Consider the following 14,923-nt stretch of genomic DNA (forward strand, 5'->3'; position numbering starts at 1 on the left):
CTTCAAGTTCTTAATCGAACTTACTCTTGAATTCTTGAGTTCATGGCTTAGGATTCCAATCAGACTTTATCGATTAGCTTGTTCCCTAATCGTGGTGTCGCTTCATCCATCCTTATTTGCTTAAGGTTGCTGATTACCTTTGTGTGTCAGAGGTCTTGAGTTCATGAGAACAATCGAGTTCAATTTCTGTTGGGAGAAAAGATCCAACTCTGATAATTACAAGGTTGGGAGGTTCTAGGAGGGTCTTCCCCTAGGGTTGCCTATATCAGTTGGTAATCAGAGCATCAGGTTAATTCTCTTTTAATTGAAGTTGTTCATATCTTGCTAGTTTGTCTTTTTTCCAAAAAAAAAAAAAAAAAAAAACTGTAGCGATTACTATTCATCGTACTGTTCCGAATTACTGTTCATCGTACTGTAGCGTACTGTTCACGTACTGTTCATCCGAGTCAAAAAAAAAACTGTTTGGGTGTTGTCTTTTTTTGTGTTTTCTGTTCAAGTTCTTGGGTCTATTATACTTGTGTTTGGGTTGTTAGGGTTTAAAGACAAAAAAAAAAAAAGAGTCACGTACCTTATATTGTTTTAGTGTTCAAGTTGCTAGAGTATTGCTGGAATTTTCTTTTGAGTATTGCTGAAATTCTGTTTTGCCTATTTCTTGAGAATTGGTTGTTGTTTTTTACAAACCCTAGACACCGCAACATAATTTGGGGAAATTCTTGTGTTTCTCGAACAAATTCTTGAAGTTCTTGGACCACCAAGTCTTGTTTTGAAAATTCTTGAACAATAAACCAAGAACTAGGGTTTTCTTGGAATTGGCATAACCTTTCATCTGTTTTCTTGAACTTGTTGGTGTGATCTGAATTTGTGTTCCTTGAAAAGCCGAAAAAAAAAGAAAAAAAAAAAGAAAAAAAAACGAAAGAGAAAAAAAAAAGGGAAGAAGAGAAGGAATTGGCTCTCATACAAAGGAAATCAAGTTTCCAAAAAAAATCGTGAGTTTCCAATTCTTGATTGGTCTCCAATTCTTGATTAGTCTCCAAATCTTGATTGGTTTCCCAAAAAACTTGAGTTTCCTAATTTTGATTGGTTTCCAACTCTTGAGTTCCAATCTTGATTGAATTCCAAAGACCCCAAACGACCTAACCAGCCCCAAACACACCCAATTCCGTTTTCAAAACCAAACCAAACACCTTAGCCCAAATCGCCTTGGAGTTCTTGAGTTTCTAAAATCGGTTGAGCTAGTTTTACGATCCGATTTGACTGAAATTTGAGGACTGGTTCGTACATTATTTGAGCACCCCAAAAGCACCATTTATACTCCAAAATACTGACCAGAAATTCAGCAAAGCAACAGCTCAAAAAAAAAAAAAGGTTCCAGTTTCAGGTAGAGTTTTTGTTTTCTAGGATTCGCAAAAAAATTCTGCTTTGTGTCTTATTACTTATAGGGTAATTAATTCTGGAATTTTTGAGAGTTGAGTTGTTTTAAGAACTTTGAGAAGGAAAAATTGAGAGTGAGTGTGTTTTTTTGAGTGATACACGAGTGCTTTGCAAGGTAGAATAGGATACATTTGTTTTGCAGGTTTGACAATATGTCTCAAGAGGGGAACATGGCCGAGCCGTCTGACACCGACGTGTCACTCAAATTAGTGCTCCAAACTCTCCAAAAACAAGCGGGGAGGCTTGAATTTGTGGTGACACAACTATCCGACAGGGTGGCTGCCATTGAGATGCGAGGTACTGGAGATATTCCCAATAGGGCTTCAAGTGCTCAGAGTGTTGAGCATGATGCGGATGATGAGGGGTATCATTCTAACACCTCATTCCGATCAAGGAAAAGCCACAGGGAAGCGAGAGAAGGCCGAGACCGACCTAGGAGAACCGATGACAATCTTGGTTCCATCAAGACTAAGATGCCTACCTTTCATGGGAAAAATGATCCTGAAGCTTATTTAGATTGGGTTAGGAGAGTTGAGCAAGTGTTTCAAGTCCACAATTACTCTGAAGAGAAAAAGGTGAAACTTGCGGCTATTGAATTTGAAAATTATGCATCCATTTGGTGGGAGCAAGTATGTGCCACAAGGAGGAGAAATAGGGAACAACCAATTGACACTTGGGCTGAAATGAAGCAAGTGATGAGGAAACGATTTGTACCCTTCCATTACACCACGGACTTGTACAATCGGCTCCAACGACTCACCCAAGGGTCCAGTTCGGTTGATGAGTACCACAAACAAATGGAGGTAGCAATGATAAGGGCCAATATACAAGAGGATTCGGAAGCAACCATGGCAAGATTCCTTAATGGATTAAATCCTGAAATTCGGAAGAAGGTTGAGCTTCAAGACCACTTTGAGCTACAACAAATGGTGTCTTATGCAGAGAAGGTGGAAAGGCAAGCCTTACCTATAAAGACACCTAGTGGCCGAACCACTACATCCTCTTCCATACCTTGGAGAAGAGATCAATTGCCAACATCCAATGCTTGGCCAAGGCAAAGCAATAAAGAAAGGGAAAACAGGCGAATGGAGCAACCGTTCCATCCGAGTGCAACTCCTTCTAAACCAACCCCGCGGCCGACTCTTCCAAGGGCAAATACGTCTACCAACCAGCCAAAGGCATGTTTCAAATGCAAGGGAATTGGCCACCTCATGGCTCAATGCCCTAACCGAAGCATCATGTACATGAATGAAGAGGGAATGTGGCAAAGCGAAGGAGAGGAGGAATATGCGGACATGCCACCACTTGAAGAAGAGGGGAAGGATGCTGACCTGGTTGAAATAGAAGAGGACCCCGTGGCTCGAACTATGGTGACTATGAGAGTGCTAAATGCACAAGCTCAAGAAGATGATCTCCAACGGACCAACATTTTTCATACGAGATGCAAAATTGGAGATGAGGTATGTCTCATGATCATTGATAGTGGCTCTTGTACTAATTGCGTAGCTGCTGACTTTGTCGAGCAAAAGCACCTTCCATGGACTTACCACCCTAAACCCTATAGACTATCTTGGTTAAATGATGGGGGGGAAGTCAAGGTGACCAAAAAAGCTTTAATCGCTTTTTCTATTGGTCGATACAAGGACCAAGTTTTATGTGATGTAATTCCTATGCAAGCTAGTCATGTCTTGTTAGGGCGTCCGTGGGAGTATGATCAGCAGGCTGATCATATTGGACTCACTAATAAGTATAAGTTCATTATGGACAACCTCAAGATCACTCTTTCACCCTTGACACCTACACAAGTGTATGAGGAACAATTGCATCTAAGAAAAGAGCGAGAGAAAAGGCAACTGAGAGAGGCAAAGAAAAAGCCGAATGTGCCTGAGGATGAGGAAAAAAAGAAAGTCGAGGCCGAGTTGAGTGAAAAAGAAAATTCGAGTGGAAAAAAACTTAGTGAGGCCGAGAGCTTGAAAGTGAACAAAAAGAGCTTCTATGCAAGTGTGCGTGAGGTAGGTAGGGTTCTGAATGCACAAAGTCTTCTCATAGTACTTCTGTACAGGGAAGCTGATTATTCTTCCTTTTACACACTAGACATAACCGATTCTCTTCCTAGTGCAATCTACTCTCTTTTGCAGGAATTCAAGGATGTGTTTCCGGAGGAACTACCAAAAGGATTACCTCCAATTCGAGGTATCGAACATCAAATCGACTTTGTTCCTGGAGCAATTCTACCAAATCGACCAGCCTATAGAGCAAATCCGGAGGAAACAAAGGAAATCCAAAGGCAAGTCGATTCCCTCCTTGAAAAGGACCAGGTACGTGAATCTCTTAGTCCTTGTGCAGTTCCAGTCATTTTAGTGCCTAAGAAAGAAGGGACTTGGAGAATGTGTACAGATTGTCGTGCAATTAATAAAATTACTGTTAAGTATCGTCATCCTATTCCTAGGTTAGATGATATGTTAGAAGAATTGCATGGGGCAATCATTTTCACTAAAATTGACTTAAGAGCTGGTTATCATCAAATAAGGATAAAGGAAGGAGACGAATGGAAAACTGCTTTCAAAACAAAGTATGGTCTTTATGAGTGGCTTGTGATGCCTTTCGGCTTAACAAACGCTCCAAGTACTTTCATGAGGTTAATGAACCATGTTTTAAGCCATTTTCTTGGGAAGTTTGTTGTTGTTTATTTTGATGATATATTGATCTTTAGCAAGTCTTTAGATGAACATGTTGAGCATTTGCGACTTGTTTTAAGTGCCTTGCGTGAAAATAGGTTGTTTGCTAACATGGAAAAATGTGTCTTCTGCACTCCTGAAGTTAATTTCCTTGGATATATTGTTGGTGCAAATGGCATACGTGTTGATCCCGCCAAGGTAAAAGCCATCTTAGAGTGGCCGACTCCAACCAATGTGTCTCAAGTAAGGTCTTTTCATGGTCTTGCAAGTTTCTATAGGAGATTTGTTAAAGACTTTAGTACTATTGCAGCACCATTGAATGAGACAATTAAAAAGAATGTGGGGTTTCAATGGGAAAAAGAGCAAGAAGAGTCATTTAATAAGCTTAAGGATTTGTTAACTTCAGCACCTATTCTTGCTTTGCCTAATTTTGATGTGACGTTTGAAGTTGAATGTGATGCTAGTGGGATCGGCATAGGGGCTGTCTTACATCAAAATAATAGACCCTTGGCATATTTCAGTGAAAAGTTGAGTGGGGGAGCTCTTAATTACCCTACTTATGATAAAGAATTGTATGCTGTTGTTTGTGCTCTTGAAGTGTGGCAGCATTATCTTATGCCTAAGGAATTTGTGATACATACTGATCATGAATCAATTAAATTTCTTAAGGGTCAGGGAAAGTTGCATAAAAGACATGCGAAGTGGATTGCATTTGTTGATTCCTTTCCGTACATCATTAAGTATAAGAAGGGGAAAGATAATGTCGTTACGGATGCATTGTCTAGGAGGTATACTTTGATCACTAACATGAGCACTAAGCTACTTGGTTTTGAGCACATTAAAAACATGTATGCACATGATGACGATTTTTCTAATGTGTTTCAAGCTTGTGAACATGCTGCATTTCAAAAGTACTATAGGCATGAAGGTTTCTTGTTCAAAGAAAATCGCCTATGTATTCCCAATTGTTCGCTTAGGGAATTACTTGTTAGAGAAGCCCATGGTGGAGGATTGATGGGACATTTCGGCATTGATAAAACTCTTGACATCTTGCATGAACACTTCTATTGGCCTAAAATGAAGCGTGACGTTGCTAACATTTGTGATAAGTGTTTAAAGTGTAAGCAGGCCAAGTCAAGGAGTAACCCTCATGGACTATACACTCCTCTACCCGTACCTCATGCTCCTTGGACAGACTTATCCATGGATTTTGTACTTGGCTTACCAAGATCTTCTAGAGGTATGGATAGTATCTTTATTGTAGTGGATAGATTTTCTAAAATGGCTCATTTTATCCCTTGTAGGAAAATAAATGATGCGCGCCATGTTGCTGATTTATTCTTCAAGGATGTGGTTAGATTGCATGGAGTACCGCGTACTATTGTAAGTGATAGGGATGGGAAATTCTTAAGCTACTTCTGGAAATCACTTTGGGGAAAGTTGGGAACGAAGTTGTTATTTTCTACTTCTAGTCATCCTCAAACGGATGGTCAAACTGAGGTAACCAATCGAACCCTTGGTGCTTTACTTCTAGCCATTGTCCAAAAGAACTTGAAGAAGTGGGAAGAATGTTTGCCTATCGCTGAGTTTACATATAATCGAACCACTCATTCTACTACTAATCATTCTCCTTTTGAAATTGTTTATGGGTTTCAGCCGTTAACTCCTCTAGATTTATCACCTATTCCTGTTGATGAGTGTTTAAGCGCAGATGGTGTCAAAAAGGCAGAGGCTGTTCGGACCTTGCATGAGAGAATTCGAGCTCAAATTGAAAAGAAAAATGCGCAATATGCACATCATGCGAATAAGGGAAGAAAGCATGTTGTATTCGAACCTGGTGATTGGGTTTGGGTGCACATGAGGAAGGAAAGGTTTCCAGCATCTCGACGGACCAAGTTACATCCAAGAGGCGACGGACCTTTTCAAGTCCTAGAGAGGATCAACGACAATGCATACAAATTGGGACTTCCAAGTGAGTATGGCATAAGCGCATCTTTTAATGTGTCTGACCTATCCCCTTTTGATTTTGATACAGACTTTGAAGATTCGAGGACGAATCCTTTCGAGGAGGGAGGGAATGATGCGGATACGGGTGCGCAACAACTTCAACCTTGGGTCAAGGACCCTTTGACCAACATTGGTGGTCCGATGACAAGGTCAAGAACCAAGAAGGTGAAGGAAGCTTTACGAGCCTTGATCATTCACCATACAAGCAAGGAGCAAGCTAGGTTTGAAGATTCGATGGACCATGAAGTTACTTTGTTCACTTGTACGTTTGAAGCGAAGGAATGATCTCATACTTGTTAGCTTAGTTGGTAGTTGTTTTAAGACTGTCTAGTTTAGTAGTTGTTAGGCGTTGAGTATTTTATTACTTAATTGGGCCTTATCGGAAAGCCTTAAAGAGCTGGCTCTTTAAGCTCTTTTATGCGGGCCGAATCTCTTCCAGGTTTATGTGGGCCGGATTTTGCCCTAGTTTTAGCCTATAAAAAGGCACCTCTTGTAAGAGTAAAAGGCAGATTATTACAACCAGAAATCGTGAGGAATTTTCCTTCAAGTTCTTAATCGAACTTACTCTTGAATTCTTGAGTTCATGGCTTAGGATTCCAATCAGACTTTATCGATTAGCTTGTTCCCTAATCGTGGTGTCACTTCATCCATCCTTATTTGCTTAAGGTTGCTGATTACCTTTGTGTGTCAGAGGTCTTGAGTTCATGAGAACAATCGAGTTCAATTTCTGTTGGGAGAAAAGATCCAACTCTGATAATTACAAGGTTGGGAGGTTCTAGGAGGGTCTTCCCCTAGGGTTGCCTATATCACAAGGCGTACACTCTAGCTGGCACTCTTGAGTGGTTCCCTCCTACATTCGTTTGTTCAGGGTTTAGGTGTGATCTACGGGGACAAGTTGCAAGCTGGTGCTCGGTACTACCACACCATAAACATTTTCCTGCCTTTCGCCAACAATCATTCTCCACATGATTGGCCTTCCCACAGTACCCACAAGATACTTGAGGGGCTGAGGTCTGACCTCCTTGTGAGGCACCTTTTGCTTGGCCCCAGCCACGCGAAGCTCCCCTTGGAGTAATTTCCTTAGACATCCCTGAAGTTTTCTCACCACCATCTCCTCGACCTATTTTAAAAGGTGGCATATCTAATTCACCTTGTCCTTACCTATGACTTCCACCAGGCGTACCTCTCCTTTTTGCATGAAAAGCCCTCACTTGTGCCCTAGCAATTTCTATTCTTTGAGCCTTCTCTAAAACTTCCGTAAACGTGTTAATTTGAGCTGCCGCTAAGGCTTCTTGTAACTCCACATTTAGCCCTTGCACAAACCTCCGTACTTTTCTTTGCTCCGTAGCTATCAGTTCGGGAGCAAATTTGGACAACTTTGTAAACTGAGTCTCATACTCAGTTACACTCAACATTCCCTGGCGGAGTTTAATGAAATCGTCCTCTCGCTTCTCCTGGACGATGGGTGAAAGGTATTTTTCGTTAAAATCTCGTACAAAGTTTAGCCAAGTCCATGCAGTTCCCTCTCTCTCCCACTTGGCCCTCACTACGTTCCACCAAGCCCTAGCTGGCCCCTCGAACTGGAAAACAGTGAATTGGACTTGCCTCTCCTCTGTATAGTTCAGGGCAGCAAAAATATTTATCATGGCCTCCAGCCATTTCTCGGCCCCATCCGGGTCTGGCCCTCCTAGGAATTTGGGTGGAGAGAACTTATGGAATCTCTCTAAGACCCTATCTTGCCCATTATCAGGGTCCCTAGGTTGATGTACAGGGGCTTGACCCTGTTGTTCCGCTAACCGAGTCAGAATGTTAGTCATCTGCTGAATGGCAGTTGCCACTTGATCTCCCCCTGCAGCTTGGGGTTCAGGTTGTGGTTCAACCATTGCCTCTCTTTCCTCTCTCGGTTCATGTACCGGTTCCTGGGCTTGTCTACCCCACGGCTACGACTAGGACCGCGTCCTCGGTTAGTTCCCCTAACTTGACTTCTTCTACCCTCCATGGTTCGTAGCGAATCAACTATAACAATATAACCAACTAATCAATGATAGAATATAGCCACTAAGTAACTATAGAAATATAAACAGCACAAAACAAAATAATGCAAATCATAAACCCTTCTAAATCATAAAACAAGGCAATACAACACATTCAATCAAAACAAATCACATAACTTATAAAGCATTAACCCTAAGTATCGTTCAGGCACTACACTTAATCAAGGCTCGAAACACGTGAATAAGAAGGATCCCAAATCCCATGAATATCTTCAATATATTTCAAGTCCAAACTATTCGCATTCCCCATGCCTTTGCTTTCGCAATCCAAACTTATCCCAATATTACGCGAGATCTCGACTTATCGTAAAGGTGTCACTCTTTGGTATTCGGGGACAAGAATCCGAAAATATGATAATTCACCACTCAAGCTGGCCAGACTCAAGAGCAAATCAACCGTATTAGAGATTCCTACCCAACATACATATCTAAGGTCCCCAACAATAAACAATTGTTTCACACTTAACAAGCCAATCCCCACAGTCCGAGAACCCTCTCCCGACACGAGCTCAATAGGAGCTCTGATACCATCTGTGACGACCCCACCTCCCCCTGAGGCGTACCAAAGGGTTTGGCGAACCGCCTGCCCAACTCTCGCCAGGACTCACTCACTCATATCACGTGCATTCATTCATGGACCATAAATAACATCGCAATTCAAGCTTAGAATTTACATTGATGAAAATCAAGGTACAAAGCCTCAATATACTCAAACTGGTTCAAGGCGTATACAATCCAAATACAAAACATTCTATTCGAGGAATAGCGCGAGTACAAGTCAAAAGTCAAAAGTCAAAAACAACTAGACTATGCTAGTCTTTACATGTCTCATGCCTCACTCGTACCCCCTGTAAGGAAAACAAATAGCGTGGTATGAGCTAAAAGCCCAGTGAGGTTCCAAATAGCAAATTGACCATTATTTATAAGTACAAGTTTTCGATATAGCAAAGTAACGAGCATGAAGAGTTCATAAACGTGAGCAATAACACGTCAAGTAGAAATCTCAAAATGAGCGAGTGTAAAAGTTTTTCAAAATCAACAATAATCCAATAAGCAATAATCATTCCAAAGCATAAGGATACGGATGGCTCTCAGGAGCCAACTTCCTATTTCATCATCAGGAGCTCGATCACGTAATAGTTGACACTCCGTCAACTTTCAAGTAAAGGAACCAATCCAGTAGAGCACCACTTACACGACTCTCCGTCCACCATTCACACCCCCTACTGGGCCCAAAATCCTCAATAAACACGGGTGGTAATATTCGATTATACCGATTAGTCGAGGAGATATCACTCCACTCGACAAAACAAGAGACCCAGGGTTCGCTACCCAATCGACCAAGCCCTTGCCGGCTCGACTAGAGTAACTCGCCACAGGGTTTCTGGAATTCCAGGAAGTGCGCACATCATAAACAAGTAGATCAAGTCAATTGCAATCAATAAACAAGTATATCACGTAAGGGCAAGTGCGATAAAGTACACTCTTGCCCTATCAATTCACGTATATAACATGTACTCATATTGGTCACGTATCAAGTTCAAGTATCTAGTGCAATTCGGTATTTCAAAGCACTCATCACAAGATATAGTGCCTTTACTGGTCACTTTCAGGTTATACTCCGGGTTCGGAGTCCAAATCTGCAATAAAACTCAGTTTGAGAACTTTGAAACATGACTAAGATTCGAAACTTAAACGTTTCGTTCATTAAGAATCAACCCCTTGAAATTCATTTGGAAGTCATTCGTGAAACACTTGCTCGTTTTTTTCAATTCATAAGGTTTTGTAGTATATATACTTGGAAATATCACTTGAGTTGAAAGTACAAGGAAAACAGGTTCACATTGGCCATTATGTCTTTTCCTCAAGGTACAAGTTCGGCCAAGTCCTAACATATAACCCTTGATAACAAAGCAGCAAGGTCTTCGCTAGTTCAAGTGATAATCACTTAATCCTTACTTACGTTACAAGTATAGTTTCCTATTTCTCGAGTGTAAATTCGGGCAGCATGCCCTTTGTGTTTACCAAATTTTCCAGCCATTTCGGCTTCAATCCTTACACAATCCAACCCAACATCACCCGCAATATAATTTCAGTTCATTAGCCATTCCATAGGCTCAACACAACATAAGAACAAAAATCAAAGTGATAATAAGGGTGGAAATGCAACTTAGCAAAAGACAGATTTGACGTATGGTTGCGGAAATAACACATCCGAGGCTACGCTTATTGGATTGAGGCGAAACTTATGCCGTTTCGAAGCTAAGACACAGGGCTACAATGTTCATGAAGATCTCTTAGTCCAGTTTCCAATGCAACCTAGTCAAATCCTCAATTTACAGAACCAAAACCCAACTAGTCGGCTATTTAACCACACTGCACTGGAATGGTCATATCTCAGGTTACCAAGGTCCGATTAAGGTGTTCTTTGAGGCGTTTGAAAGCTAAGTCAGAATACTAAAACTTTATGTTTTGGAAAAAAACTAAAAATGAACGGATCCTAGTGACTAATCACCCCCAAACAGACTAACTGTCCACGCGGAACTCTGGTTTATACCCTAGAACAGCAAGGGTATTTTCATCTTTTCACGAGCTACGTTGCTCCGATTGAGCTGAAATTTTGTAGGAACCTATAAAATACCATTATATACAACTTTCTCAATTTTTGGAAAATTTTCCAGATTCTGGAATTTTTGGTATTTAATGGAACTTTCTCAATTTTCTTGTTCTAATCACTACCAAAGCCCCTTTTATAACCTTATTTACAACATGTGCAACCATACAGCAAGTTTAGGCAGAAAACTATGAAACCCTAACTTACTTATTCATCCCAAATTCATCACAACCACTTGCATAATCATGAAATCAAGCCAAAACTTAAGCTAAAAAAAAACATCTTAAAGCAAGATTTAAAGCAACAAGGATCATGATCAGATGTTTATACCTCAAAAGCAAGGCTTGGATGAGTGATAGTTCACTCCCTTTGAAATTTCTTGGTTCCTCAAGCTTCTCAACTCACAACCTACCCTTTAATCGGTTTGGAATTGGAATTCCTCACTTAGTTGAAGCAAATCAAGAAGATGGAATTGTTTTCTTGCTCTCACTTTCTCTCTCTCTTTTGGTCGGCAGCTACTGGAAAAATGAAGGGGAAAGTGCAGAAAATTGGTTAAGTAAGAAGGCAAAGTGTCTTGGTCAAGATGCTCTTAGGTGGCGACACTTGTCGCCACCACCACCTTTCTTTTTTTCTCTTTCTTTTCCTTGTTATTCTAGCCACCAATTTCGGTCAGACTTAGCTGTAATTTAAGAAGATAATTTGCTCAAATATCAATGAGCTTGTAGGGTAAGAAAGTGGTGGTCAAGTGGTGCGTTCAACCGGTAGTGCGCGGGACCCGCCGGTTCGCGCCGTTTTTTTTAAAAACACACGTACTAGGGTTTTTACTTCCCATTCACTAACCTTATATCATTGCTCCTATTCACATATTATTTCTCACTGAAAAGTCACTTTTAATCACCAAATTTAATCCTTACTCTGTACCGAAAATTCATCCGACGAAAAATCGCGAAAACCCTAGTTTTGCTCCGATCTTGAAACTAAAAGTGAAACCCTACTTTCTAGGTTTATTTGCACTTATTGTGGAAAGATTGGGTGGTAAGGCTTTAATAAATAATGAATTTTCAAATAAAAGGAAATTTTTAAGAAAAACGTGAGGGTTTTACAATTTCAGTGATTAAAATTAGGGTTTCTAGTCTTTTAAAACAAAATAAGGTTTTAAATCAAATCCAAAGAAATACACTTTAGTATCTTCTTTACAAACAATCTCCTAATTTTCGGGGTGTCACAGTCTAGTGAGCATGTTTTTTCCACGGGACAGCTAGCAAAGGAGGTATGGGATTCCTTTGGAGCCACTTGTGGGATATTTCTGCCGCAAGTTTCACTGCGTGATAGACTGGTTGCTTGGTGGATTTCCTCACAGTCTGATGCGCGGAGACAAATTGTGGTTGCTATTCTCTCAAGTTGTATCTGTTGGCACATCTGGAAGGCGAGGAATAAGGCGGTATGGGAAGGGCTACACCTGTCGTGTGGGAAAATCTATCATGCCATCCTTCGGGACGTCTCCGAGGTGGTCGTGGGAAAGTTCCACAAGTTGACGGTGGCATTGACTTTTAGTTCAGTTCTTTGACCAAATTTCTCAACCCATGGCCTTACAGAAGTGTAGACTAGTCCGGTGGCAGGCAGCAAGTGGGGGGCTCGTGTTACTTAATACAGACGGGTGTTCCAAGGGCAATCCAGGTGCTAGTGGTAGGGATGGAGTCCTACAAGATTCAGACGGTCAGGTATTGGTGGGGTATTCGGCCTTCCTTTGGGTCACTACCAGTCTGTGTGCTGAGGTCTTGGCTCTTTTAATGGGTCTCCGTCTTTGTGTTCAGAAAGGGTACACACAGGTTCAAGTACAGTCTAACTCGTTGGTTTTAGTGGGCATCCTACAACGGCGGTTCCAGTGTCTTTGGCACATTCGTAGAGAAGTACTCCAAATATGGCAAATCGCTGACAATCCAGGGTTGTTCTCTTATTGCTATAGAGAGGCAAACAAAGTGGCTGACGTACTAGCTAATGAAGGGCTTTTGCACCCGCACGACCCTATTAAGGTTTGATCAAGCACACAACCTTCCGTAGCGGGCTAGAGGGAAAGTCAGGATGGATAAGTTAGGTTTTCCTTCTCTTCGTTCTGTAAGGGACCCGTCTACTTGAGTGGTCTCATTCTCTGATTGTAACTTTGTGTTGGGGTAATAAAGCAATTTTTTTTAAAAAAAGGTGTATCTGAGTACGAAACCCAGTACACCAAATTATCCAAATTCGTTCCTGAATTAGTGGCAACAGAGCAAAGGAGGGTGAAGCAGTTTGTACAAGGGTTGAATGTAGAAATACAAGAGGCTTTGGCGGTGGTACGAATTAATACTTTCACGGAGGCTCTTGAGAAGCGTAGAGGATCAAGATTGCAAGGGCGCAGGTAAAGGTTTTTCATGCAAGAAATAGAGATGCGTCTAGTGGAGCTCAAGGGCAGGGACAAGATGATCGGGGTATGCCACCCCCTAAGGTGGATTGAGGAGCTGGTGAAGGGAGAATTTCGGGGACACCTAAGGGAGTTACTCCGAGAAGAGTCTCAGGTGGAAGAGGACAACTGAGAGGTGTCTCACAAGGAAATCAAACATCAACCCCTCGCTTATTTTGTGAGTACTGTGGAAAGTCTAATCATACTGAGGATACTTGTTGGTGAAAGGCACGGAAGTGTTTACAATACGGGAGTACCGAGCACCAACTCGCAACCTGCCCGCTCACTAGTGATACCCTGCAGGCCGATAGGTCGAATCCTAGACCGACCAATGTAGGAGAGACCAGGCTAAGGATGCCAGCCAGAGTATATACTTTGGACCAATAACAAGTGCCTGAGCCGTCGAAAGTAGTGGAAGGTACGATCCTTGTTTTCTATTGTTTGGTCAAGATTTTGATGGACCCTGGTGCAACTCATTCTTTTGTCAGCCCTACTTTTATATGTGGAATTGATGTGAAGGCCGAGAGACTACCGTATGATTTAGAAGTGAGAACACCTACGGGTGACCAATCTTTACTTACTAACGAGGTGTATAGTTGTGAGCGAAAATTGATAGTAGATCTTATAAGCCTGGCTATTAAGGGGTATGACGTTATTATAGGAATGGATTGGTTAGTTCGTTATCATACTCGTTTAGATTGCCGAATGAAAGTGGTTGAATTTTGTATATCGGGTGAAGCAACCCAAAACCTAGATGTAAGGGGTATTTTAGTCTTATCTGCCCTTATTTCAGGAATTTGGATTAGAAAATTGTTAAGTAATAGGGCATAGGGGTATCTAACCTTTTTAGTTAACACCCCAGGAGAAAAGGTTAAACTAGAGGACATGCCGGTGATAAACGAATATCCAGATGTATTCCCTGATGAATTGGTATCATTGCCTCCGGAGAGAGAGATGGAGTTTAAGATTGATCTGGCACCTCGAACTACTCCTATCTCAAATATACCTTATCGGATGGCGCTCGCTGAACTTAAGGAATTGAAATTGCAATTGCAAGACTTGTTAGAACGGAAATTTATACATGAGAGTGAGTCTCCTTGGAGCGCTCCAGTACTTTTTGTTAAGAAGGACGGGAGTTTGTGATTGTGTATTGATTATCGAGGGTTGAATGCAGTGACCGTTAAGAATAAATATCCTTTGCCCCATATTGACGAGTTATTTGACCAGTTACAAGGGGCTGTGGTATTTTCTAAGTTAGATCTTAGACAAGAATATTATCAATTAAGAATTAAGAAGGAGGATGTGTCAAAAACTGCTTTTAACACTCGATATGATCATTATGAGTTTGCGGTGATGCCTTTTGGATTAACTAATGCCCCAATAGCATTTATGTATTTAATGCATCGGGTGTTTAAACCCTATTTGGACCAATTTGTGGTGGTATATATTAATGATGTTTTGTTGTACTCTAAAACTAAGGAGGAACATGAAGGACGTTTGAGAATGGTATTACAAACCCTAAGAGAGAACCAGTTGTTTGTCAAATTTAGCAAATACGAGTTTTTTTTAGAGAAAGAGTCATTTTTAGGTCATATAATCTCAAAAGACAGACTTACTGTGGATCCGGTTAAACTAGAAGCTGTTGCCAAGTGCAAACAGTCGGAAAATCCTACTGAGATTCGTAGTTTCTTGGGTCTAGTAG

At 41.2% G+C, this 14,923-nt stretch overlaps 1 protein-coding gene across 1 annotated transcript; it reads left to right on the forward strand.

The window, feature by feature from the left end:
- Positions 1-2,228: 2,228 nt before the first annotated feature.
- LOC140021236 (uncharacterized) lies at positions 2,229-14,364 on the forward strand. The gene is made up of 5 exons (XM_072072001.1): positions 2,229-2,891; positions 3,570-3,718; positions 4,145-4,897; positions 5,030-5,349; positions 14,072-14,364. The coding sequence occupies exons 1-5, from the start codon at positions 2,229-2,231 to the stop codon at positions 14,362-14,364; spliced, it is 2,178 nt and encodes a 725-aa protein (XP_071928102.1).
- Positions 14,365-14,923: the final 559 nt, after the last annotated feature.

The sequence above is a fragment of the Coffea arabica genome, chromosome 11e (genome assembly GCF_036785885.1).
Source record: "Coffea arabica cultivar ET-39 chromosome 11e, Coffea Arabica ET-39 HiFi, whole genome shotgun sequence".
NCBI classification, from domain to species: domain Eukaryota; kingdom Viridiplantae; phylum Streptophyta; class Magnoliopsida; order Gentianales; family Rubiaceae; genus Coffea; species Coffea arabica.

Bases quoted from the DNA above. Each gene is read 5' to 3' on its own strand.
- LOC140021236 (XM_072072001.1), top strand. From the start codon at position 2,229: ATGGAGGTAGCAATGATAAGGGCCAATATACAAGAGGATTCGGAAGCA. The intron at 2,892-3,569 runs GTATGTCTCATG...TCTCTTTTGCAG, and splicing joins GATGCAAAATTGGAGATGAG to GAATTCAAGGATGTGTTTCC. The intron at 5,350-14,071 runs GTATGGATAGTA...TAACCTTTTTAG, and splicing joins CTTACCAAGATCTTCTAGAG to TTAACACCCCAGGAGAAAAG.